This window comes from Alosa pseudoharengus, unplaced genomic scaffold (genome assembly GCF_046254945.1).
Source record: "Alosa pseudoharengus isolate Yale_2024_CS ecotype anadromous, Long Island Sound unplaced genomic scaffold, YU_APseudo_1.1 YU_APseudo_1.1_scf_5, whole genome shotgun sequence".
Lineage (NCBI taxonomy): Eukaryota > Metazoa > Chordata > Actinopteri > Clupeiformes > Clupeidae > Alosa > Alosa pseudoharengus.
In genome coordinates this window covers 30,113,329-30,140,449 of record NW_027468837.1, presented here as the reverse complement: position 1 = coordinate 30,140,449, position 27,121 = coordinate 30,113,329, and the positions used below count along the sequence as shown (strand labels likewise).

At 39.8% G+C, this 27,121-nt stretch overlaps 1 protein-coding gene across 1 annotated transcript; it reads right to left on the bottom strand.

The window, feature by feature from the left end:
- Nucleotides 1–10,450: 10,450 nt before the first annotated feature.
- On the bottom strand, nt 10,451–22,829 carry LOC143104578 (myosin heavy chain, fast skeletal muscle). The gene is made up of 39 exons (XM_076268693.1): nt 22,623–22,829; nt 22,074–22,217; nt 21,815–21,971; nt 21,682–21,709; nt 21,454–21,565; nt 21,277–21,369; nt 21,126–21,189; nt 20,935–21,033; nt 20,733–20,836; nt 20,505–20,643; nt 20,161–20,279; nt 19,931–20,080; nt 19,615–19,785; nt 19,221–19,527; nt 18,999–19,081; nt 18,798–18,885; nt 18,495–18,612; nt 17,791–17,914; nt 17,553–17,689; nt 16,715–16,970; nt 15,455–15,697; nt 15,186–15,362; nt 14,951–15,096; nt 14,740–14,830; nt 14,189–14,578; nt 13,983–14,109; nt 13,754–13,872; nt 13,407–13,603; nt 13,104–13,287; nt 12,846–13,011; nt 12,528–12,652; nt 12,126–12,434; nt 11,846–12,049; nt 11,623–11,748; nt 11,303–11,473; nt 11,112–11,216; nt 10,931–11,026; nt 10,688–10,819; nt 10,451–10,468 (listed from the first exon to the last, which is right to left on the bottom strand). Exons 1-39 carry the CDS (start codon nt 22,824–22,826, stop codon nt 10,451–10,453), a joined length of 5,823 nt encoding a protein of 1,940 aa, XP_076124808.1. The 5' UTR covers nt 22,827–22,829.
- Between the last annotated feature and the right edge of the window lie 4,292 nt (nt 22,830–27,121).

Here is a 27,121-nt window from a genome sequence, read left to right as displayed (position 1 = left end):
TGGATGTGAGGGCAATGCATGTTTCTAAATAAGGAGCAGAGCATCTTGGTGATATTATCTGGAAACAAGCAGCTGCCAGATCTGGATGTGGGGAAGTCTTGAAATGTCACTGGGATATGGTTGCAAGAGTCTTGCAAGGTCAGCATCTTACTAAGACATAAAACTCCTTTCAAGTTTGTGATGCAAGGAGGGGCGTAATGTGATCACATTTTGTTTTGTTGCCAGTTATCTGTTGAAATTACTTACAAATGTATTGCCTTTATTATTCTCAGGGACATGCTTTTTATATTAGGTGTTGAGGGTATATCATAAGTTAAAATACCAATTTAAGATCTGGTCTGATCTGGTAACTTCTATGGTATGTATGCTATGTAGAAGAAATCTATTCTCTTCTCCACATAGAAGGGTCAAGGTAAGAAGGAAGTTATGTTAAGCCATGAACATGTGCATCCCTGGTAAAGAATCTCACATGGAAAAATAAGATAAATCTGACCTTTTGTTGAAGTAAACTTATTCTGTGGGGAAACAAAATCCCTAACCTAACTTGATGATAGAGAAGGCAAACCATTTTGTTCAATGATTTGATCAATTGTATCATGATATGAAATTTGCAACAATGTGACTCAAAGACAGTCTTACCCTATAAGTGACACCACACTCCCTCCTTCCCATGCCACTTGTCTGTGGTTATGCTTTGCATGTGTGACATTCTGAAATGTCCTTAAATTTGGGACCATTATTGCTCATTTCAATTTGGGACCTCACAGTCAGAATTATTGTTTGTTTATTCAAAGTCTAAAGACTGTCCAAAGTAGCCTGGGCTATTGGAAGTGTCAGTTTATTGCACATACTTTTTTACATTGTTTTGAATTGAAGTTTTCAAATGTCTATTAGGACATTGCCTAGGGATCTTGTTAGGGTCCATGGCATCATGATCACCATGAAATACATCACAGCCTTTTACATCGATATACCAATAAAGGTCGGTCACACTTTCCTTGGATAGTTCTACAGATCTACAGATACTCATGTTATCAACAAGCTATCTGTTGACCTTCAGCAAAGTCCTTTTAGGCAAGTCCCTCCACTCGGCGGCCATTTGACAACGCTTTTTGGGCACTCGTCGGGCATCCATTTCGGCAGAAATGCGCGTGCGCAAGGCTTCACGACACCAATCTTGCTCCAGCGGCGAGATCACAACACATGATTGGCACGATGTCTTCACAACACACCATATGATTGGCTCAATGTATTCACATCACACCACATGATTGGCTCAATGTATTCACATGTCGACTTTTGCCGAGGAAAGGGTGGGATATGTGTAGACAACGGCCATATTGGCGTGACAAACTAGCCCCATGCATTTCTATGGAGTATTTTTTGAGTGCTGTGTCTCCACATTAGAAAGTCTCTGTCTTCGGTGCGCTGTGGCTCCCGTGCCCACAGGGACCTGGGTTCAAGTCCGATCCGGGTCATTTCCCGGTCCCAACCCATCTCTCTCCCGTTTGCTTCCTGTCACTCTCTGGGTCATTTCCCGGTCCCAACCCATCTCTCTCCCATTTGCTTCCTGTCACTCTCTCTGCTGTCCTGTCCAATAAAAATCCAAAAGGATATACTGTATACTGTATTTATAGTTAGATCTGGTCAAACAATTTATTAATTTAATACATTTAACCAACCCCCCCTCCCACTTGTGTCATATTGCTTATGCTGTTGCCCCATTTTGAGTTTTTTGCCCGACATTGCAAATCATCTACTTAGGAGGGCATTGCTTTGGCCTATAATCAAATGCCTGACCTCTTTGGAAAGCTGAGACACTGTAGTTTCTTGGAAAACAATCATAAGAACTGTGATGTACTGACACAGAGTTACAGAGGCTAGAATATTGTTTTCTCTTTCTGCCGGATAACAAGCGTCTCTGAACTGACCACATTTCAGCCCTCTAGGTCACTTGTTATCACTTAGAAACACAACTGAGCCCTAGCACAAGGTCTTGCAAAAGTAGATCAATATAGAATGAAAATATGAGTACTTTAGACCATTATTTGCCAAGGTATGCTCATACGTTTTGTAAAATCCCCTCTGGAAACCGACCATCCAGATGGAACATCTGAGGGCATAAAAAAAAAAAAACATCTGTTGACCCTCTGGATACAATTTATGATTAAGTTCGATCTAATAACAACCTAGGGTCTATTTTCAGAGGTTTGCATTTGCACTGCATTTGCAGTGGTATAGCATATAGTGATAGCCTTGGGGGCAAATTCGTTATGTCAAAGTATATCGCTAGTTTAAGCTACTGACAAGGCTCAAAATGTCATTACACTTCTATGATACTGTGGAGCTGGTCCCTGCAGACATATATTTTTAACTTTATTTGTGTACAGAAATGGTATAAAAAAGGACTTGTGCAGTCTAACACAAAAAACACCAAGTTTTTGCAAAACTGAAGCTCCAACTCCATCTTCAGTCTGAAACAAAGCGTTCAGTCTGAAACAAAGCTACATTTAGTCTTGAAATGTTGATATCTTCAATGAGTACTAATCCTTATCAACGTTTGGCCTTAACTGAAATGGCTAAAACTGAAACTGGGTCCATGAAATTAAAAGCTACACTGAAATGAATGAATCCACTGATCAAAATAAATGCAAATTTTAAAATAAAATGTCTAAAACCTTGTGTGGAGCTTGAGAGGAAGATTGTTTAGATCATTTTTTTTTATGTGAGAAAAATGTGAGGGGACACGTCGCTTTGCCAACCAGAATATTTCTGTTTTTATTTATTGACTTATTTGGGGGGGAGGGGGGGTGCCTTTTATTGATAGAGGACAGTGAAGAGTGACAGGAAGGAAGTGGGAGAGAGAGACAGGGATCAGGAAATTATCCCTTCCAAGTTGGTACAGACGCTGTAGCCTGTTGGGCCACAGCATCCTCCCAACCAAGTAAAACAATGGGGATGTATACAATTTGTGTCAACTTACCTTGTTTGCCCTCTGAAATATTTTTTATAGTCCTTTTATTTTTTGTAAATGTTTTAGAGCTTAAAAGTCTTATTTACCTTTTTTTGAGAATTACAATAGTGAAAACGAGTTGATAAATAGCAGCAGTCTATAGTTGAGTTGGTAAATAATAGGTAATGTCGAAGTGGGAGACTAGCCTACTAACTAACTAGTCTAGTTTGTGATGGTTGTTGTTGCAGTTGGCAAACTGATCAAACATTTCGGATATCCATGTGTTACTAGCAGAGCAAATGCAAGATTGTAAGAGTGTGAATTCTTCTGTGAAGTCTTTATTTAAAGGGAAACTTGGCAGGATTTCCCCCTCTGCTGGAGAAATTGTGCATTATGCTATTTCTATATACTGTGGAAAAAGGTAAAGATAAAGCACATGGATTTGTTTACAAGCTAGCAAAACGGTTAGCATAAGTTCGGATGACAATGTGGATGTTACAAGGTAAGAAACACGATTTAAAACAAGTTTCTTGTATCTCACTTCTCTTTCCCGGACGGTAGTCTCAATGTTGCAAAATTGTTTTTTCGCCTGGGGACGCTAGGGGCACTGTCTATGGGGGCGGCGGGAAAAGTCACCATTTTCACCGAAACAGGTCATTTAACCATCCAAATGATTTCTAAACGGGTTTATTACGTTGAAATAGTTGCCAAGTTCTACTTTAATGAATAATCTTTTTTTCTTATCAGGAGTGGGATGATTGTTGTCTCTTTAAAATAGGGCGGGACAAATCCCACACGTATTGTTTGTTACATCTGTAGCATAGTGTGTAAAGTATTATGGGATAGCTTTGGGTAGTTTCTTATAAAACTGTGATTTCTAACGGCAGGAGTTAATACAGGACAGCACAGATGTATCCTAATTTATTATTTATTATTTATCCTAATTAAAATTTTGTTTAAGTTTGCATGCACCATGTACCATGAAAGGCCTAGGCTACTTACAAATGACATTTTGTTTTATTTTTAGGCTGATTGGTTTTGGCCAAGGCATGGAGTTGAAACCTAACTACACTCAACACATGATGAAATTGGCTAATAAAGCCAATAAAATGTGACATTGGATATGTGCAGCAGCCACCCAGTATGTTTTGTATGTGGACAAAGGACAAATATAGCCACGTAAGTCTTTCCTGACATCATGGTCCACAGGGAGAATGGCAGATTTCCATGTACTGTTTCAGAGGATGACCGTTGGATACAGGCTGGGCTGCACCATATGTTTACAGCTGTAGTGTAGAGCTGTGTGAGCAGAAGTTTCCCATTTGTAAGTATTGATGCAGTTTTTTTTTAAATCAAAATGTTACACATTTGTATGTCTGTTAATTGTATTGATTGTTTTATTGCCTTTGCAAAATTGCAAAAACACTAAACTCCATCTTTCAAACTTCTGTGTTAATTGTTTTGTCTTTTATCTGACATGTAATGCTATGATTGTAATCATATAACTTGATGTTATCATCAGTATCACATTGTGATATTGTCACTATATGGGAAGGAATGTAGTTTATGCTCAGATTTATTTATGTATCAGATTTATTGATCAACTGTAATCATGTTAGATTGTTTTTGATACAGTATTATTCATATTGATAATTTGGGAAATATAATTTTTATTTAATTTGATTTTCATTTTGAACTATTCAGGGTTCTAAATGAACTTTTTGGTCCAATGTGATCTATCTATTTATCTATCTATCTATCTATTTCTATGTCGATATCCTCATCCCCTGCTTCATTCCTCTTTTTGCCCCCATAAGTCTGTCCCAACCACCGCCGCATTTAGTTTAATCTTAACTTAATAAAAAGGAGATATCAATTGTCATCAACAATGACAAGCCAGCTGGAACCTACCATTCGTTTTCTCTCTCTCTCATGCGTGCTCAGATGCGTTCTCAATTAAATGGAGTAGCCTAGCATAGGGCCTACGTTCAAGTTGGATCTTTATAGAGAGGACCCGAAGTAGTATCATCTTTATGTAACATGCTGTTGGTGCATGTTGACATTGTATACTTTCTCTAACAAGAGTGAAAAACAGTTTGCAGTACAGCTACTATTTATTGGCTAAATGTTGGTCCCTCTATCTCTCGGTGCCCTACGCGTGATGCGTGTGGTGGTGGTGATCACTGATCAGGCAGCTTTTTAAAACTGAACATTTTCGCCTACAAGCTCCTCACGTTCCTCTCCATCTTCAGCTAACTCCATAGACAATAAAATAAACGATCTTGCTGCTTCAGGTTTTGCGGCCTCCGTCACATGACATTAGCCCCTCCACAAAGGAAATAGGTAAACACAATGAGTTAATATTTCGTAACCTGTTATGTATTTGTGTTATGTACATGTGTTATGTACTTTTTACTTTACTTTACTTTACTAGCTAACTCCCTCCTCTTTCGGTCCCTTTCAGTCACTCCCTGCTCTGGCTCTGTTCGTTCTTCTGTGTTTTCTGGTAGATGCTCCGTTCGTTTCCATGGTCTCTCGCGCTGGTTTACCGCAAACTGCGCGCAGCCAATGGGCGTATGAAATGTCATCACGTAGCATTATTTGCACAGTGGTCATGGGAAATGTAGGAAGTACTGCCATGGGGATATATGACCGAGAACAGAGCCTTATGTATCATGCATCACCGGCCAAACTGGCAAGTAAGTTTTTATGAACACCCGCCAAAATTAATTTTAACCCGCATTTGGCGGGTTGGCGGGTGTTAATTTAGAACCTGGAACTATTGTTCATATTTTGCTTAGCATATTTTGTGGTAATACAAAAGGGGTTTAACCCCCTGGGCTACCCATTGGGGTTTCTGGCAGCGATTGCTGTCTCTCTCTCTCTTTCCCTCCCTCCGTCTGTGTGTGAGAGATGGCATATGAGGTTTTAGATGGCATAGGCCTATGTGTTCCTGGTTGTATTACATTTCTGCGTTCTGTTATCATAAAACACATGTAATTCAATAGAGGTGTGTCAATTGTAATGTGCCTCACTCTAAGCTTTTGTTTTGTTTTTTTTGTTATTTTTTTTAGTTATTTTTCTTATGCCTTTGTTTTATGTTTTTGTGATTTGTTTTCTCAGGAATTGAATCAGCACCATCTAGTGTTAATCATGTAAAAAAAGTAAGTAATGGTAAGTAAAATGTATTTACGCTGACCAAATTGAGATCAATATGTTTTGTATAGAGTTACCACAGGTTACTCTATACAACCACAGGTGCAGAGGCGATTCTAGAGTCTGTGGGGGCCCTAAACAAAAATTCCTAGGGGGCCCTACCGACCAGGGTTTATCAATATGTTAGGCTGTAAGTTATCTCACATGAAAAACCTTGACAGGAGATGTGGAGAAGGTCTTTGTTGCCAGATCTAAGAGACCTGGGGGCTGAATAGGGGTGTATGAGGTCAGAGATGTAGATTGGGGTCAGACCATTTTGTGCTTTAAAAACCATTAGCAGAATCTTAAATTGGATCTTGAAATGGACTGGGAGCCAGTAAAGGGAGGCTAAGACTGTGGTAATATGCTCCAGTTTTTTGGTACCAATTAGCAGCCTTGCCGCTGCATTCTAGACCAAGGCATGACAACAGTGACTGAGGGAGACCCAGGTAGAGGGAATTGCAATAATCAAGTTAGGATGTTATGAAGGCATGAATGACTTGTTCCAGGTTGTGATATGACAGAAAGGGTTTAAGCTTGGTGATAGTTCTCAACTGATAAAAGCTATTCTTTAAAGTATATATATATATTTTGGGCTTTTTATGCCTTTAATTTGATAGGACAGTGGAGAATGACAGGAAGCGAGTGGGAGAGAGAGTCGGGGTGGGATCCGGAAAGGACCACGGGGCGGGAATCGAACCCGGGTTGCCGGCGTACGGTGCAGGTGCCCCAGCCAGTTGCGCCACGGCTGGGGCCTGATAAAAGCTATTCTTGACAACAGATGTGATCAGTTTATTAAGACAAAGCCCAGAGTCAAAGATAACAACCAAATTTCTTGCATGTGGTTTGACAAATGAGGAGAGGTGACCTAAGTTTTCAGTGAGGGGGTTACTAGATTTGGAGGGGCCAAAAGATATCACCTCTGTTTTGTCATTATTGAGCTGGAGGAAATGATTTGCCATCCAGACTTTGATTTCATTAAAGCATTCTTGGAGAGCCTGTAGGGAGTCCCTGGATTTGTGGGAGATACAGCTGTGAATTATCTGCATAGAATTGAAGGAAATTATACTTTCTGATGATATCACCTAATGGGAGCATGTACAGGGAGAAGAGAACTGGGCCCAGAATGGATCCCTGGGGGACTCCACAAGACACAGGGGCTGTGGAAGAGGAATACTGGCCTATGGACACTGAGAATGACCTGTGATTGAGATAAGAGTTGAACCATTTTAGAGCTGTACCTTTAATGCCAACCAACTGTTCAAGGCGTGCCAGGAGAGTCTTGTGGTCGACAGTGTCAAAGGCAGCACTGAGGTCTATTAGGATCAATATGGCATTATCACCAGAGTCTAGCGTGAGGAGCAGATCATTAGCCACCTTTAACAAGGCTGTTTCGGTACTGTGGCTGGCTTTAAAGCCTGACTGAAAGGGCTCCAGGATCTCAGCTAAATTTAGGAAAGGCATAATTTGTGATAAGACAATTTTTTTGAATATTAGAGATGTAGTTCTTTGGACACTTTGGATCAAGGTTATGCTTTTTAAGCAACAGCTAGATAACAGCATGCTTATAGCATGCAGGAACAGTGCCAGAGGCAAGGCAGGAGGTCAGCATTACCTGAATGCTGAGGCCAATAATGTCAAAAGCGTCTTTTATAATTTTGGTGGGGACGGAATCATGTGGGGAAGTTGTTGGTTTCATACAGTATGCTTTACTATGTCCCATAGTTCAGCAATGTAGTAACATACTACTGCCATGGGGATATTGCTACAGTAGGCCTAGACTATACTGGCTTTGGAGCATAATGTAAGCAGGTCTTGAATAGGCCTAGGCATTGACAGCAAGGTAATTACTTATTCATGTGGATGTCCAGAAGACCATGAGGGGAAGCGTAAATCTGCCAAAACGGACCGTTTTATTCTTCAGCCTAATTATAGGGATGTAAACACTCCTGTTTTTCCCGGGTTTCTCCCGTATTTCAAGGTCATTTCCCGGCACCCTCCCATTTTGTTATTTCTCCCGGAAAACTCCTGTAATTTGCATGGCCATCAAACTTCATTTTAAAATCATTGATCCGTTCATTTTTTTTCTGACATCTCCCAGGTTGCCAGGTTGTGTATGAAATACACTCTACACATACACGATCACTTACTTTCAATATCAACCGTTTTGTCATAAGCTAAAACCTGGCAACCCAAACCCAAATAAGGAAGCGGGTGCCGACTGCGCAGCCTGAGTCTCGCAAGCAGGCGGGCTATAGTTGAATAGGCAACTTGTGTCCTCGGAACCAAATCTGACAGCAAGCAGAGTTGGAGTTTTGGAAGTAGGCTGCAGGCAGGCAGCTGGTGGATATATAACTGGCATGCGTATACACGGGTTTCCCGTTTACCAACAAAACTAGATCCGCGCGCAGCCGTGGGGCAGAAGACGCTTGGTGGCCGTCCCCAACGTTATAAACTTAACCTTAATAGTCGGCTGCTGTAAGCTACAATCGGATTTTTTGGTATACCCCTGTTGTCTCAATGATAATAACATCTCATTTCAGACTATATTTCAAAGTTTGCCTTTCATTTGCATTATTAATAAACACGTGTATGAAACATGTTAGATATGCAAACACTGATCCGGTCCAAACGCCCCCACAAAATGTTGACAGGTGATGTAACATGTAACTGGGCTTCTGAAATAACTTCTGAGCATTTTTTGGACGGACCTAAGTTGCATGCCTTCAGTGTTAACTTCACAGAATAAGGTCAAATGCTCTGCTCATCACCCCTTTAATTATGCACTAAATGTTGCTGGCATCAGGTAGCAACAGTCTCGCAAGATTGGCATTCTTACATTCCAGTGTGCTTTTAGTATTCAGAAGGCTTTTGTGAGAGTTTGTTCATGGCCACTTTAATGGGTGTGATTCTGACCCTGCCAACCAAGCAACAGTGGTGATTTACAACTAGAGGTAATTCCAGGGCAGAATAATAATAATAATAATAATAATAATAATAATAATAATGATACATTATATAGCGCCTTTCTCAAACCCAAGGTCGCTTTACACAGTAGGAAGGCAAGGAAACACAACAACAAACAAACAAAACAATACAACAAAGACAAGTAATCTGTATGGAGCTATGTGTTGGGTGTGGAGGAGAAGTGATCATTAAACAAAAAGGTCTTGAGATGTGCTTTGAAGAAAGGAAGAGATGGACAGGCACAAAGAGATTGGGGGAGGGAATTCCAGAGTTTGGGGGCCAAGGCACTGAAGGTCCTGCCACTCAGGGTGGAGAGTCTGGAGCGGGGGACAGCCAAGAGGTTTTAGTCAGAGGATCTAAGTGAGCGAGAAGTGTAAGGGTTCAGGAGGTCGCGGATGTAGGGGGGAGCAAGGTTGTGGAGGGCTTTAAAGGTGAGTAGTAGTACTTTATATTTGATCCAGGATGGAACTGGTAGCCAATGGAGTTGATGGAGAATGGGGGTGATGTGTGCTGATCGTCTGGTATGGGTGAGGAGCCTGGCTGCAGAGTTTTGAATATATTGTAGTCTTTGAAGGGATTTAGTGGGGAGACCAAGGAAAAGTGAGTTGCAGTAATCTAGACGGGACATAATGAAGGAGTGAACCAAAGTCTGTGCATCACTAACAGAGAGGAAGGGTCGGAGGCGGGCAATGTTATGGAGGTGAAAGAAGGCAATCTTAGTGAGTGATTTGATATGAGGATCAAAGCTAAGGGTGGAGTCAAGCTGAATGCCAAGGCTTTTAACAACAGGGATAGAGTGGACAGGTAAACCATCAATGTTGAGAGTGAGACTGGGAGATTTGGTGAGGATGCTTTTAGGGCCAATCAGCAGAATTTTGAGCAGGCTTTAAGTAGAGGGGTGGGGGCAGGGTCAAGCTGACACAATGAGGAGTTGGACTTAGTAATGATGTCAGTGATAGTGAGGGAGTCAGTAGCGGTAAAATGGGAGAGCTGAGGGCCCATAGAAGGAGAAGAGAGAGAGAGAGATAGCATTGGGGTTGAAGGAGTGCTAAATTTAGCTAATTTTGTCATCAAAGAAGTGTAAGAAGGCCTGGCACTGCTCAGGGGTCTTAGGACAGAAAAGGTCTAAGCGCACAGATAGAGATATTGAGTACTTTTGGCACAGTTATGGAGATATTGAGTGCTTTTTTTTCATAACCATAATATGCATTCAAGTATTTATATTTTAGAAGAATATCTGAGAAAGGAAAGAAGCAAAGAGTAGCTTTTTAACTTTAATTGAGTTTATTAGGGAATTCATATTCTATGACTCCTTGGCAGTTAGGACTTCACTGGTCACTCTTCATCTTTGCTCTAAAACATAGAGGAAAGAACCAAATCAAGACAACTTGGCTGCTTGTAAAATTATTGTTATTTAAAGTTATTTTTATAGTATATTTGTATATCTATTATATGTAGTTCTTTGTATATCTATTACATGCAGTTTTTCTTTAGAAGCCCTAGGAATTATTTTACTGTATGATACAAATAATTAGTCAAACATTTTCTAATTTATATGACCTATTACTTTACCTTGCCAGCTTCACGACTCTTGGCCCTCAGCTTGTTGACCTGGGACTCAGCGATGTCAGCACGTTCCTGAGCCTCCTCAAGCTCATGCTGCACCTTCCTGTACCTGGACAGGTGAGTGTTGGCCTGCTCCTCCTGTGGTTTTAGTGAATACATCTTTTTAGTTGATAAAGCAGTACCTTCTTTTGTCTCAGATAATTACCAGAACCAGTTTACCTGTCGCAAAAACAAAATGACTTTACTCACAGCCTCCTCAGCCTGTCTCTTGTAGGCCTTCACTTTCAGCTGCAGCTTGTCCACCAGATCCTGCAGTCTAGTGACATTCTTCTTGTCCTCCTCAGTCTGCACAATTATGTTGATAATCCAGTCAATATTTGCCATCTACTATGTATGTCATGGTTTAAATCCATGAACATAGCTAGCCTACCTGGTAGGTGAGCTCCTTGACTCTCCTTTCATATTTGCGGACACCTTTAATAGCATCAGCTCCACGTCTCTGTTCAGCCTCAACCTCAGCCTCCAGCTCACGCACCTTTTAAATAAAGATTTGTTTATCAAAAAACATATTACGTATGTATCATGTATTTTTAAAACTGGTGCATATTCCAAATATCATACCCTTGACTCCAGTTTCTGGAGTTGTTTCTTGCCACCCTTCATGGCCAGGTTCTCAGCTTCATCCAGACGGTGCTGCAGGTCCTTGACAGTGACCTCCAGGTTCTTCTTCATCCTCTCCAGGTGAGCACTGGTGTCCTGCTCCTTCTTCAGTTCCTCAGCCATCATGGCAGCCTGAAAATGTCCCAACAGTATTTTAGTTAAAACATAGCATATTTAAACTGCCTCACATTTCCTCTCAGAACTGAATTAACTGTTCTTCATTTTGAATGGGTAATATTGAAAGTCCATATGTATACAATACTGCACCATCATTTCCTTACATCAGTTATGGCCTTCTTGGCCTTTTCTTCTGCATTTCTGGCCTCCTGGATTGTATCATCCACTTCTCCCTGGATCTGAACAAAGTCAGCCTCCAGCTTCTTCTTGGTGTTGATGAGACTGGTGTTCTGAATATCATTATCAAATTAAAGACAGTTTTACCTGTTAATGCATAAGGCGCAACCAGCAAAAAATATAAAAGTGTGCACTTCATAATTGTCTTACCTGGGAATGCAGCAGTCCAACACGCTCACTGGCATCCACCAGCTCCTGCTCGGCCACTTTGCGGCCTCTCTCTGTCTGCTCTAAAGCAGCTCTAAGCTCCTCAATCTCAGCCAGCATAAGGCCATTCCTGCGCTCCACCATGGCAACCTGCTCCTTCATGTCTTCCTGTCCTCTAAGAGCATCATCAAGGTGTAATTGGGCATCCTGTGTAACATAATATTAGTTAACAAAAGGTATTATTATGTGTTACTGGTCTGTTGTATGTTGGAGTATCTGATACCTTGAGTTGTCCTTGTACATTCCTGAGCTGCTTCTGACATTCAGTTGCCTGGCGATTGGCATGGCTCAGCTGAATCTCCATCTCATTGAGGTCTCCCTCCATCTTCTTCTTGACTCTTAGGGCATCATTCCTGCTCCTGACCTCAGAGTCTAGAGTGCTCTGCATGGAGTCAATCACCCTCTGGCTGTTCCTCTTGATCTGCTCAATCTCCTCATCTTTCTCAGCCAGCTTCCTGTCAATCTCACTCTTGACCTGGTTAAGCTCCAGTTGGACACGAAGAATCTTGGACTCTTCATGCTCCAGTGTACCCTATTACAGAAGAAGTTTGAATATCTAAAATATTCAGACATCAAGCAAATAATTCGATTATCAAAATGTTATCCTCTAAGGTGACAATACTACCTCTGCTTCCTCCAGTGCTGTCTGGATTTCTGATTTCTCAGTCTCCACTGACTTCTTGGCCTTCTCCAGCTCATGGATGCTCTTGCCAGTCTCACCAAGTTGTTCAGTGAGGTCAGAGATTTCCTCTGCAGATTGAAATGGAGAAATTGTGAAAGAACTTTTCTGCAGGAAAACAATGTTCTAGTGCTTTTGGTATGTAATTGTTTACATCATTTCAGAAGTTTACGTCATTTCAGAAGAAGTATTATTTTTTTTATATATATATATTCTGTTTGTGTAAGTAACATATCAACTGGTTCTTTATTTAGGCTTCTTTACGTTGTAGATTCTTATTCTCTCTCCTCAGGGTCTCCAACTGATCCAGAGTCTCTTCATAGGAGTTCTTCATCTTGAAGAGCTCAGTACTGAGAGAGCGAGCTTCTTTCTGAGCACCTTCAAGCTCAGCCTGGCCCTCCTCATACTTCTGCTTCCATTCTGCCAGGACCTGATAAAGCATGGACGTGTGTAGAGGAAAAGACATGCTAAAACTATTATGTACATGATTTTCAAGGAAGCATGCTACATGTACATCTATACCTTGTCAAAGTTTCGTTGTTTCTTGTCAAGGTTGGCAGCCAGTGCATTAGCCCTCTCGACATCAATCATGAGGTCCTCCACTTCACCCTGGAGTCTCTGCTTGGTCTTCTCCAGAGAGGCACACTTCGAGTTCACAGCCTCGATTGACTCCTCAGCATCTTGGAGACGTTGGGCAAGCTTTTTCCTATAAGTAATAAATGTTTCATAGATATGAAATATAAAATGGGAATTCAGCATCTTTTGAATGGGTGAAAACAAAACACTTTTTATATATAAATAAAAAAATGTTTAACTATGTCTTACTTGGACTCCTCCAGCTCCTCAGTGCGTTGGATGGCATCAGTTTCATATTTAGATCTCCACTGAGCCACCTCGCTGTTGGCCTTGGACATTCCACGCTGCAGCTCAGCCTTGGCCTCCTGCTCCTCCTCAAACTGCTCTCTGAGCAGGTCACAGTCATGACGAGCTGATTGGACAGCATGAGCCAGGGCGTTCTTGGCCTTTCAAGAGGAATTTGAAAATATTAGATGGTCAAATGCAATTTCTGGCCAGCAAAGAAATTGTGACCAGCCTGAAGCAATAATTTGATTAGAAATCATTGATGGACACCCACCTAATGGCTACAATGTTTACAACTTGGCAAAACTTACTTTAACTTCTTCCTCTATATGCCTCTTCAGCTCCTCAATCTGCTGGGTATAAGCTTGCTTGCCTCTTGTCAGCTGAGTGACAAGAGCCTCTTTCTCCTCAAGCTGGCGGCCAAATTCACCTGAAAGTTATTTGTTTTACATTATGTGTCGTAGTATGAAAGGAAAAAATCCATTTGTGGTATGGGTTTTAATAGAAGAATGAACATATTTGCTAGCCTTTTGCATTTACCATTCTCAGTTTGAAGCCTGGCTTTTTGTGCACTGAAGTCATTTAACTGACGGACATTTTCATCATTCTTTGACTTCAGTTCACTCAATTGGTCTTCAAGGGAGCGGCACATTTTCTCAAGGTTAGCCTGAAAGAAATCTCATGTAAGTTATCCATGGAGGAAATAGCTTTAAAACACAACTCAACTGGCTCTTATCTCTTCATACCTTGGATTTAGCAACAGCCTCCATATTGCTGGAGAGGTCATCAATCTCCATTTTGTATTCACTCTTCTCCTTCTCCAGCTTCTGCTTGACACGCTGCAGATTGTCGATCTGCTCACCCAGTTCCGCCACGCTGTCGGCCTGCTTCTTGCGGAGAGCGGCAGCAGTAGCTTCATGCTGCAGGGTGGACTCTTCAAGATCACGACGCAGCTTCTGGAACTCTGCCTCCCGCTTCTTGTTCATCTCAATCTGAGCAGCAGTGGCCCCACCAGCCTCCTCAAGCCTCTCACTGATCTCCTCAAGTTCCCTGGAGAGATCAGCTCTTTGCTTTTCCACTTTGGCCCGTGCTGCACGTTCAGCTTCGATTTCTTCTTCTAGCTCCTCTATGCGAGCCTGGAATGTGTTTAGACTGTTATTATCAAGCATGCATTTTATATTATTACACAGAGAATTCCCCTGTCAGTCTGGCCATTAAATAGCCTTAGTTGCTGAAATGGTCTTAAATTAAACAAACAAACAAACACACTGAGAATATTTCTCAAACCACTGATCACCTGGAGTTCCTTAATCTTCTTTTGAAGCTGGGATCCTAATGACTGTTCATCTTCAATCTTGCTCAGAAGTTGGCTGATTTCAAAGTCCTTCCTTTAAGGATTAAAAAAGTGGCATAATAAATCATGCATTTTAGTGTCAAATACTCTATGCCACTGGCCAATGGCATGCTGGTGTTGTTTTCCTCTTATCAAATGTATGTAAATCCCTTACTTCTTGATCTTTTCTTCAGACTGCTGCTTGTCATTCTCCAGATCCATTATGGATTCCTGGGCCAGTTTCAGGTCACCTTCAAGCTTTCTCTTGGCTCTCTCAAGATCCATGCGTAGCTTCTTCTCTTGCTCCAACGATCCTTCGAGCTGTGATAGAAATATGTTGAATATTAAGTTATCATCACCATGTGAATATGATATATTTTTTAGTGTTGTGTATCATGTGGCACTCTTACATCATCCACTTGTTGTTCAAGTTTGCTCTTTGATTTGGTCAGAGTGTTGACTTTGTCTTCCTCTGCTTGGAGATCATCCAGAGTCTGCTGGTGTGCCTCTTGGAGAGCTTTCTTCTCCTTAGTTAATTTAGCAATGGCTTCATCTTGAGATGCCATCTCCTCTGTCAGGTTTTTAACCTAAGGGGATGTGATTTCAGTATATTTTACAATGCTATATATTCTGCCATATTGAATCAATGTAATGGGTAGACCACAAAAATGACTTTAACCTTGTTCTCTGTGGCATGTTTCTCTTTCTCCACTTTAGCCAGGGTGAGCTCCAAGTCATCAATGTCTTTCTTCAGCTCAGAGCACTCATCCTCCAGTTTCCTCTTCTTGGCAGTCAGCTCAGCGTTGATCTCCTCCTCATCCTCCAGCCTCTCGGTCGTCTCTTTGAGTTTGGCCTCCAGCTGGATTTTGCTCTTGATGAGACCCTCACATCTCTCCTCAGCATCTGAGAGGCCCTCAGATTCCTGGTGTGAATTAGTGATATAGTACAATTATATACAGAAACTATTATAATAGTGACGCTACACGGTTTTCATATACAACGGTTTTCAATTATAGTCAAACCGCAACTCCTACAACTCCTAGAAGGCCACTCACAGAGTGCAGACCTCCCCATATAGCTCTTGTCTCTGCAAGTTTTGAAGCTTGAGATATCAGTGTGTAATCGGTTTAAATGTTAAATGTGTTGACGTAAATATAAACACCAGCAATAATAATCATCAGATATCTTTAGGCAATTTATTTGATATGGAAATGCTTGCATTCATTTATTAATTCCATGTCATGAGAACACCAGCACGCTAATTTGCTAATTTGTAATTTGGGTAAGACTGTCTGTAAAGAAATGCATTTCCTTACTTTGAACACTGGAGAGAAAACCAGATTGCCATATGACACAACAGTTGCCCTGTGAGTCGGATCTACTCCAAAATGTTGCGGGGTCATCTTTTCCATCAACACCATCCAACAATAATAATCATCAGATGTACATCATCTTTAGGCAATTCATTTGATATGGAAACGCTACACTCTGGCATTAATTTATTAATTCCATGTCATGAGAACACCTACATGCTATTTTGTGAACTCCAAAATTACTGTTTTGGGTGAGACTGCCTTAAAAGAAATGCATTTCCTTGCTTTGAACAGTACAGGGGAAACCAGATTGCCATATTACACAACAGTAGTGTAAGTGAAACTGAATCGCTACAGTTGTACGGTTGAGTCGGATATTGAATTTCCCTTTGGGGATCAATAAAGTATCTATCTATCTATCTCTCTATCTATCTATATATATATATATATATATATATATATCTATCTACTCCAAAATGTTATTGGGTTATTGTTCTTGGACCCTGCTACACCTTTCCACCAAGTTTCATGGACATCAGGGCAGTAGATTTTGCACACAGACAGACGAATGGATAAACCACACCGAAAACATTACTTCCTGGCAGAGGTAATAGAACAGTACTCACAGCTGCTACAGCTAACTGCAGGTCATTCTTCTCTTGCAGCAGAGCAACCATCTTCTCCTCAAGCTCCTTCCTTTTTGCCTGGGCAGCCTCCAGATCTGTCTTCATTTTCCCATAGTTCTCCTTCATGTTAGCAAGTTCTTTCTCAGTTTCAGCACTTTTCAGAAGTGGCTTGATCTTGAAGTACAGCTTCATCCATGGCCAATGTTTCACATTCATGAATGAACGGATATTATATTGGATAGTGAAGATGGATTCTCTGTTAAACAAAAAAGTCCATATTAATTTCAATGAAATTCAATTCAATTCAATGCAGCGTTCTGTTTGTGAAGTGTATGCAACAACAGTTAACTTTCAGTAAACACCAGACGTGACAGCAACGTGTACACTTGAGGATATTAGACTAGTTTTCCAAGACTGCTCTGCAAATTGAATGCACATAGTGTAAATTCTGTAATCTACATGTGCAAAGGCCAAGGGTTTATTGCTTATATGAGATGGTTACTTCATGTATATGCAATTTATTTCTAAAATAAGCACTCAGTAACAAAAATGCAATATTTTTTTGATATAAAACCGTTTTAATTCTGCCAAGCAATGTAGTTTCTGCTACAATGATTGCCAAGCTGGACACAGATGCACCTAGTAATAGGCACAGTAATACTGATGTAATGCGATTGCAGTTCTGTTTGTATGTTTTCAGCGTTTTACAACAGCCTTGAATATGGTTCAGCCAATCATGATCAAATACCAGAACTATCCATTTTATAATCTATATTTTATTCTGCAGCTGCGATAAAAAATACTGTATCATAAAAGTAGTATTTTAACTCAAGCTTACCTTCTTTCCATCATTTTAACAAACTCCTTCCTCATCAGGAAGCCACGGCAGAGGGCCTGAGTCATTGTGACCAGAGTTGCCAATTTCTCATCTCGCATCTCCTCAAGGACACCCAGCAGACCAGCTTTGAAGAACACCTGTGGATAATTTCAAGAGGTAACAGAAAAGGGTATTTTCAGATATTCTCACAGATGCAGTCTATAGGTCTGTTGTTAAAAATTGAATGAAATTGGTTTACTTTTGTGTGTCCAAACTTGTACTGAGTATGGTCCACATCAATTGACCCCAGAAGTTTTTCTGAGGCTTTTTTGTTGTCAATGAATTGTCCTTCAGGGATGACACTTGCGTTCAACACTTTGTATCTTAGATTTAAGAGAAAGAATAGGTGCAACATTACATTTACATTCATCAATTTAGCAGATGCTTTTATCCAAAGCGACTAACATATTTCAATTGTATTACAAGGGCCATTGTCCCAGAGCAACTCGGGGTTAAGTGCCTTGCTCAAGGGCACAGTGGAACCCATGAATTGAACCCACAACTTTTCAGGCTACTGCATGCTAGCCAACTTCCTTAGCATGCTAGCCTACTTCCTTAGTGGGTGGTGTCTAGAAGGAATACAGCTAAGGGTTAGGGTTAGGATTAGGGTTAGGTTACTTCCTGTCCTGATACTGTTTATTTCTATGGAGATTTCACTATCTGTTACGTGACTTCCGTTGTTAGCTGTATCCCATCTAGCCACAACCTCCTTAGTGACTATGCTACCACTGCCCCACTTCCTTAGCCACTACACTACCAGGGGATTGCTATGACTAGCTCTACTTTACCATATACTAATATATGAATAATAATTCTTATCCTTATTTTTAGTTTTAATACACTTAACACTTAAATCGATTTAATACCTCTAATAAGTATTAATCATTAAATTATTCTAGTCACCTCTGCTTGAAGTCACCATAAATGATTCTGCTGGGGAAGCCCTTCCTGCAGATTCTGATACCCTCCAGCACACCATTACACCTCAGCTGGTGAAGGACTAGGAAGTTCTCCATCAGACCTTTGAGGAAATCAAACACAATTGAGGTGACGCGCTGAATGCTTTTCTTTATAAAAACAGCTTAGTAAATTGTCCATCAAACCTGTAAGGTGAAGGATATATTTTCAATAAAAGAGAAGATAGGGAGTTTACGTACCATCAATTTTGATTACATGTATATGTAATTATTATGACATTTTACTCACCTGGTGTCTTTGACTCATTGGGAATCAAGCAGCGCACAAAGTGAGGATGAGTGCTCCTCAAGTTGGTCATCAGCTTGCCCAGGTTTTCCTGTGGTTAAGTATAGACAATTTAAAACAAGTAACTAAACACATCAACAATCTTTTAGTCAAAAGCGGTTCCAAAACATTGATCATTTATATATAAATCAACCATAAAGTCACCCTGAACAGAGCAGACACCGTCTGGAAGGAACCACCCTTCTTCTTGCCTCCCTTCTTGCCACCACCACCACCACCACCCTCAGCTGAAAGATCAAACAAATACAAGAAGCACGTTTGGACTTGTGGACTCTGACCAGTGAACAGTGTAGCTGTGATGTGACAGTTACTGATATGATGATACATCATATATCTTAAAATCATAATCAACGTAACCATGTCTACCTTCAGCACCAGCATGAGATGCATACAAGAAGGCCAGCAGTTTCACTGCAGACTTCTGGTACAGCTGCACAACTGAGTCATTCAGTGGGTCCTTGTTCTTATCCAGCCAGCCATTGATGTTGTAGTCCACAGTGCCGGCATAGTGCACCAGGGAGAAGTGGGCCTCTGGTTTGCCCTTTACTGGTTTGGGTTTCTCAAAGCATTTGGTTTTACCAAGATGCTGGTCATACAGCTTGTTCTTGAAGGTAGTGTCTGAGGCCTTGGGGAACATGCACTCCTCTTCAAGGATGGAGAAGATGCCCATTGGCTTTGAGATATAGAACATATAGCTTTACATTGGATACCTTTATTTTTTATTATGTAAATATGCATATTTTTGAATTATTGACTTTACCTTTTCAATAAGCTCAATGCAGGCAGCCAGGTCCATACCAAAGTCAATGAACTCCCAATCAATTCCCTCTTTCTTATATTCCTCTTGCTCCAGCACAAACATGTGGTGGTTGAAGAACTGTTGCAGTTTCTCATTGGTAAAGTTGATACACAGCTGTTCCAAACTGTTAAACTAGTATTTAGGGAAAAAGATACATATTCAAGTACAAACACATTTATAACATTTTGAATTCCTGAATTATTGTGTTAACTAAAAATAAATAGTAGATCACTTTTATTATTATTATTATTATTATTATTATTTCAAAATCACTTACATCAAAAATCTCAAATCCAGCAATGTCCAGCACACCAATGAAGAACTGTCTTGGCTGTTTGGTGTCCAGCATCTCATTGATACGGATGACCATCCACAAGAACATCTTCTCATAGACTGACTTACACAGAGCGCTGACAGCATTGTTGACCTAGTCAGGTATAAATAAGATCGTAAATACATAATTGTACAAAACATCTTATATAATTTGTCAAGCATCATGTTTCTAACCTGAGGCACAGTTTGACCTTTGGTCACCATCTCATTTCCGACCTTCACTCTGGGGTAGCACAGAGCCTTCAGCATGTCAGCAGAGTTCAAACCCATGAGGTAGGCGATTTTATCAGCCACTGATAAAAAAAATAAATGTCACTTAACAAAAAGTAGCCAAATTTCCAATCACTTTACAGCAGAGGCATTACATTACCAAATATCAACAAAAATTTGAAAAGTATTACATGGAACTTGAAACTAAAAACTTAATTTGAAAAAAAGTTTATTGATCACATAATTTAATTTTGTGTGCTGTTAAAGAGATAGTAAGTTGGAGTTTTAGAAAACCTTTCAAATCTTACCCTCAGTGCCGTCAGGCTCAGCCTGCTCTTCTCTCTGCTTCTGCTTGAACTTCATGGCCCCATGATGCATCACAGCACCAGTAAGCTTGTAGATGCCTATTTTCTCCTCAGCAGTGAAGCCCAAAATGTCAATGGCCGTCTAAGAAGATCAAGTTGGAATACGAATGACTCATAATTTCCATAAAACCAACTTCAATGTAAAAATGAGTATTCATGTGGATGCCTTACATCTGTGGCAATGAACTCCTCCACATCATCAATGCTCTTTACAGTGATTTCACCTTGGCTGATCATAGGGAAATCATATGGGTTGGTGGTGATGAGAAGTGCCTCTAAAATTCAGATAGAAGAACAGTCAACAGTGTTGAGACACACCAGTTTTATTTTACATAAACATATACATATATAATTGTACTTATGCTTATCATACCAATCAGCTCAGGCTTATGTCCAGTCATAAGCTGGTAGAAGATGTGGTAGCTCCTCTCAGCAGACAACTGGAATGTCACTCTGGACTTCTCCAGCAGATCTGTGGCATGGCATTTTTGATAATAAGATAATAGATTAGGTTTCTAAAATTATACTGAATATTTATTTTAATAGTAGATGATGACCACTTACATGTCTCAATATCGGCAGAGGCCAATTTGCCAGTTGTGCCAAAATGGATTCTGATGAATTTACCCTGAAAAATGTTTGATGATTTTTTTTAGTAAAAATAAAGTAATTTTGAAAAGAAATTAAATAAAAAGTAATTATTATAAATACTTACAAAACGGGAGGAGTTGTCATTCCTCACAGTCTTGGCATTACCATAGGCCTCCAGCAGAGGGTTGGCTGCAATGATCTGATCCTCTAGTGACCCCTGGAGAAGAAGTGAGGTCATTTAGTGAAGCTGTTGTTAACCAAAAAATGAATATAAATCTGATCTGATGTTTCTCCTACTCACCTGCATTTTGCCAGGGGTGGCCTCTTTCTTTGCTCCTCCAGACACTGCAATTGTTGCAAAGTACTGGATGACACGCTTGGTGTTGACAGTCTTCCCAGCACCAGATTCTCCACTGGAAACAAATAGGAGAGAGAACATAATAGTCATGTGCTTTCAGTCCAAACATGCATCCATTTAATTTTCATTATTCATTTTCATTTTTAAAATGTAGTTTGGAGGAGTACATACGTGATTAGGATGGATTGATTTTCACGATCTGAGGGAGAAAAGGAGTGAAGGAGATGCTGTGCTCAGTATAAAAGTTCTCAGTATATTGCTGTTTTTTGCACTTTTCTATTTTTGTAAACAATTAACACCCCACCTTGGAGCATGAACTGATAGGCGTTATCAGAAATGGAGAAGATGTGGGGTGGAGCTTCAATTCTCTTCTTGCCTCTGTACCCAGCTACAACCACAGCATCGTACACTGGGAGCCACTTGTAGGGGTTCACAGTGACACAGAACAGCCCAGAGTAGGTCTGTAACAGAGACGTAGTGGTTGTAGTGGTTGTAGCTCTTACATAGACATTGTTTTGTAGTAATGTACTGTGAGAAGAACCAAGATCTGTTATGTATCTTACATAGATCATCCATGCTGCATAACGCTCTTTGAGGTTGTACAGCACAGCAGGCTCGTGGAGGTGGGTCATCATGGCCATGTCCTCAATTTTGTCATACTTTGGAGGATTCATGGGAAAGATCTCATCCTCTTTCACAGTGACCGTCTGCAAGGCATAGTAAATGTCAGTATTTTATGCCCATAGCTGAATATCACTGAACATTGAACACGTGAAGCTTCACAGTATAAACATGCTTTATTTCTACAATGTAGTTATTCTTCAGACACGCATAGCTTATATTGTAATACTGACCAGATATTTCAATACAAACCACAGTCTACTTTCAATTAAAACAAAACCTACATAGTATATGTCACAGAGCTGAGACAATGTCTTCAAGACAAGACACACACAATACATGAATTGCCTGTCTTGCTGTGCTTGTCAGACGTTTAAATAGAGAGCAATGTGGACTCTTAATTGAAAGAAACCAACATCATAGAATATGTAAATGTCACAGTGTAGTAGAAAAGAAGTGAAAAGGGAGGATAATAAAATGTGATATCTTACTTTGCCACCCGTTAGATGTTTGACAGTGGCTTTGCCACCCTCTCGTTTCTCCAGCACTCCTTTGACATAATCTTCTTCTTTGTCAGTCACAAAGTAGGCTGATTTGGCATCAAATGGTTTGTTCTGGGCCTCAATACGCTCCCTTTCAGGTTTGCGGAGGTAGATGGCCGCTGGGCCGAAGCACTCCATCTCTGCGTCCCCCATGATGGCACTTTGCTGTGGGGGAGAAAGTGTCTGTTACTTCCTGTAACCAGCTGTAGCATGAGTAGTCTCCACACTCTCTCCTCATCCCTGGCGCTTACACCCTGTCATTCATGAATGAGCCATGAAATTGTTTAATTCCCCTGATAAAGTGTGCCTCATGGTTTCGTCTGGTAGGCTTGCTCTTTTATATTATCACATATTCGTGGCATCAACTAGTACATACCTGCTAAACTCCCAAGACGTAGATAACTGCTTTCAACTAGGTGGTGGAAAAAACAATTGGGTAGTTTTTAATTATCAATAGGCATTTGCACATGATATCTGTGACGTATTACTGAGCTGAACAATTCCCAAATGTGTCACTCACCTTTAGAGCTGGTTCGTCTTGAGAGAAGCCTGGTGCTGCTGTGTTATATAGAGACACTTGTGCCCTGTCAGCAAGAGCTCTGCTAGATTTGGGCATGAGCTGTGCAGGGTGACATTATTGTAGGGTCTTGTTCTTTCCACTGGAATTATTTTTATCTCAACACCACCAGAATATCTTTTTTTTTATATGCATGAATGCATAACTGCATCAAAAAATATACATTTCATGTCATAAAAAGGAATACCTATATTATTTGGTAAAATTACTTGGTCTAGAGCATTTTTACTTAAGGGGAGATGGGTTGAATTATTATTTATTATACATTAATATGTTTTGTATATTATTATACATTCATATTTTTTATTTTTTAGAAAATAATCCTAAAAGCTTACTGGTTGACACCACTACTATCGGGTTGCTATAAACAGGAGAGATATATACATACACTACTGGTCAAAAGTTTGGGGTCACTTAGAAAATTCCATTCCACTCCATTATAGACAGTATACTAGCTGAGATCAGGTCCATTGCTTTTTTAATGAGGGCAGCAGTTCTCAGTTTACATTATGTGTTTACATAATTGCAAAAAGATTATCCAGTGTTTTCTCAGTTAGCCCTTTAAATGATATCAGATTAGTAAACAGAATGTGCCTTTGGATGGATGGTTGCTGATAATGGGCAATGTAGATATTGCATTAGAGATCAGCCATTTCTTTCTAAAACAGTTGAGCCCTTTTGCAATTATGTAAAATCGTAATCTTATCTGAAAACTGCTGTCCTGATTTTAAAAAGACAATGCAACTGATCTCAGCTGGTATTCTGTCTATAATGGAGTGGAATGGAAATTTCTAAGTGACCCCGAACTTTTGACTGGTAGTGCATCTGCAGTTGACATGCCACTTATCCAACATATCCACATATGATGCATATCCAGGACATATCCAATATGACACATAGTAGTTGTTTTGTTTGTATTTTATGGAAAATGAAACACAGAAAATATAAATATTTGGCTTACATCTTGAGAGATGTCTCATTAGAAACATACCTATTTGTTGAAAATGTATATATTGTGTATGATTAACTCTGGAATATATACATTTCCTTTATAATTCATATATGTTGATAGAAGATAGAGAGAAATGTTTGATACAGTATGTGTCAATATGTGTTCCAGTTTAGAAGCTGAGCACACTGTCATGCCTCTGTTAGGAATGTCTGGTGCCAGAATCTGTCCTTGAAGTGTCTATCCTTGGAAGATGATCCTGAAACATTTGACCAAACTTTCAACACCAGCTAAATGTAAACAACTAAATGGAAATGTTGAGCTAAACTCTGTTTTACTGCTCTCTTCTGAATGGCAGCCAAATAAATTATTTTGTAAATGTACCTGAAATTAAACTCGATTGAAAAATCATCAGCACACTCTCTTTGAATCACAGTGAAAACTGCCTTTACCTGGTGGCATGGCAGTAGTTGTGCTTTTTGTTTAGTCTGTTAAAATTTCTTTAAAATGTGCAGAAAACACAGTACATGTAAAAGTGCTGAAGGTGTGTGCCACCCAGCTTAGTGGGCACCAGGTAATTTGAAGTGATACATTTTGTTGTTGTAACAACACAGACTTATTTGGATGTGAGGGCAATGCATGTTTCTAAATAAAGAGCAGAGCATCTTGGTTATGTTGTTATAAGCAGCTGCCAGATCTGGATGTGGGGAAGTCTTGAAATGTCACTGGGATACGATTGCAAGAGTCTTGCAAGGTCAGCATCTTACTAAGACATAAAACTCCTTTCAAGTTTGTGATACAAGGAGATGCGTAATGTGATCACATTTTGTTTTGTAGCCAATGAACTTTATCCATTGCCATTATTTACAAATAGTATGCCTTTATTACTCTCAGGGGCATGCTTTTTTTATTTGGTTATAGACCCTTTCAACAATAAAAACAAAAACAATGCTTGAACGTTCTATTTGGTTCCCAATCTACATCCTCTGCATTAAGATAACATATGGAATGTTAAAACGGAAGCCTTGTGGGGCCAACTATGATGCTGATAATGGAACTCTCTTGAAAGGGTCTATATCATAAGTTTATGGTTATGGTTATGGTTATGGTTATGGATTTAGCAGACGCCTTTGTCCAAAGTGACATATAAATACAAAACAACATAATAATATTTAAAAATGAACAGGGAACAGATTAAAATGTAGGTCAAATATAGTAAGGAGAATAGTTGTAGTACACAATAATATCAATTCAATCAATAGCCTAATAAAAAAGCAATGTAAAAAAGGGGAAAGGCAATAATAAAACAATAATGTCAATTCAATCAATAATATAAAAACAATAACATGCTAAGACTACATTAAGGAGAATATCAATAATAAACAATAATGTCAAATTAATTAACAGCCCAATTAAAATAAAACAACATTATATAAACCATAACACATAAGCGCTTAAACAACTAAGTATATGTTGAATAGGAATGTCTTTAGACCCCTCTTAAACGACCCAAAACTACCACAGGAACGGAGAGCACTGGGCAGTTCATTCCACCAACATGGAACCACTGAAGAAAAGAGTCTGGAATTAGACCCAGTTTTCATGACTGGTCGACACAACATACGCTCACCAGAAGACCGCAGTGGGCGGTTGGGGATGTAAGGCTTGATTATTGAATTAAAATAACTAGGAGCAGATCTAGTTAGTGTCCTATAGGCCAAAGTGAGAGATTTAAATTTAAGTCTGGCTACTATAGGGAGCCAATGGAGAGTAACTAGGAGAGGAGTTACATGTGTCCTCTTTGGCTGATTGAAGACCAGGCGTGCTCCAGCATTTTGAATCAGCTGTAATGATCTTGTTACACAAGCGGGTAAGCCAGCTAATAGTGAATTACAATAGTCCAGCTTAGAGATGACCATGGTCTGAACAAGAAGTTGTGTGGAATCTTGTGTCAGATAAGGTCTGATCTTCCTAATGTTGTAAAGCATAAACCGGCATGATTTTGCAATAGAAGCTATACGCTCAGAGAAGTTAAGTCGGTCATCAATTACAACGCCCAAGTTTCGTGCCGATTTTAGTTTATATACCAATTTGAGATTCTGGTCTGATCTGGTAACTTCTATGCCATGTATGCTTTGTATAAGTAGTCTTAAACACTTTGTGTCGCTCTGTTTGTCTGCTGTTTATATTGAAGTCCAGAAATGTTTGTCTAAGATCCAGCATTTAAATGGTGTATTAGACCAGGGGTAGTGCCATGCATTCTAAAACTGACTGATAGACAAGCTTTAATGAGGTGACAGGCATGCTGTCATCAGTATGTAGTATAGTCATTTACAGTATAGGTATTTGTATAGTAGATCAATGTTGACCTATTCCCTTTTCTCCATAGAAGGGTCAGGGTGAAAAGGAAGTTATTTTAAATATAGCCATGAACATGAGCAATACAGTAAGAGGATAAGAGATAATAATAAGATAATACTTTATTTGTCAGACAGGTCTGAAATTTGTTTTGCATCCATTTAGTTTCTCCATTGAGACTTACACATAAACACATAGAAGACATAAACATATCCTCCACAATTATTGCTCCCCTTGGTCTCATCTCATCTCATCTCCCACGGAAAAAAATATATATTATTTTAAGCCAGTCACATACAAGACAATTACTGTACATATATAAATGAATGTAGCTGAAGCCTTTTTTGCCATTTGTATTTAACTGTATAATGTTAATCAGTTAATCAGTGTTTGTGAACTTTCAAGCAGATATCCATAACTTCCTGTTTCAATGAGGTATGAAAATAAGGTGACACAGAGTCAACTGCCCTACAAAATATCCTTAACTAACCACTTGTAACTCCTGAGTTAATCATGAATTAAAGTATTAGGAAGTGGTTTCCAAAACATGTATCCACATCGTAA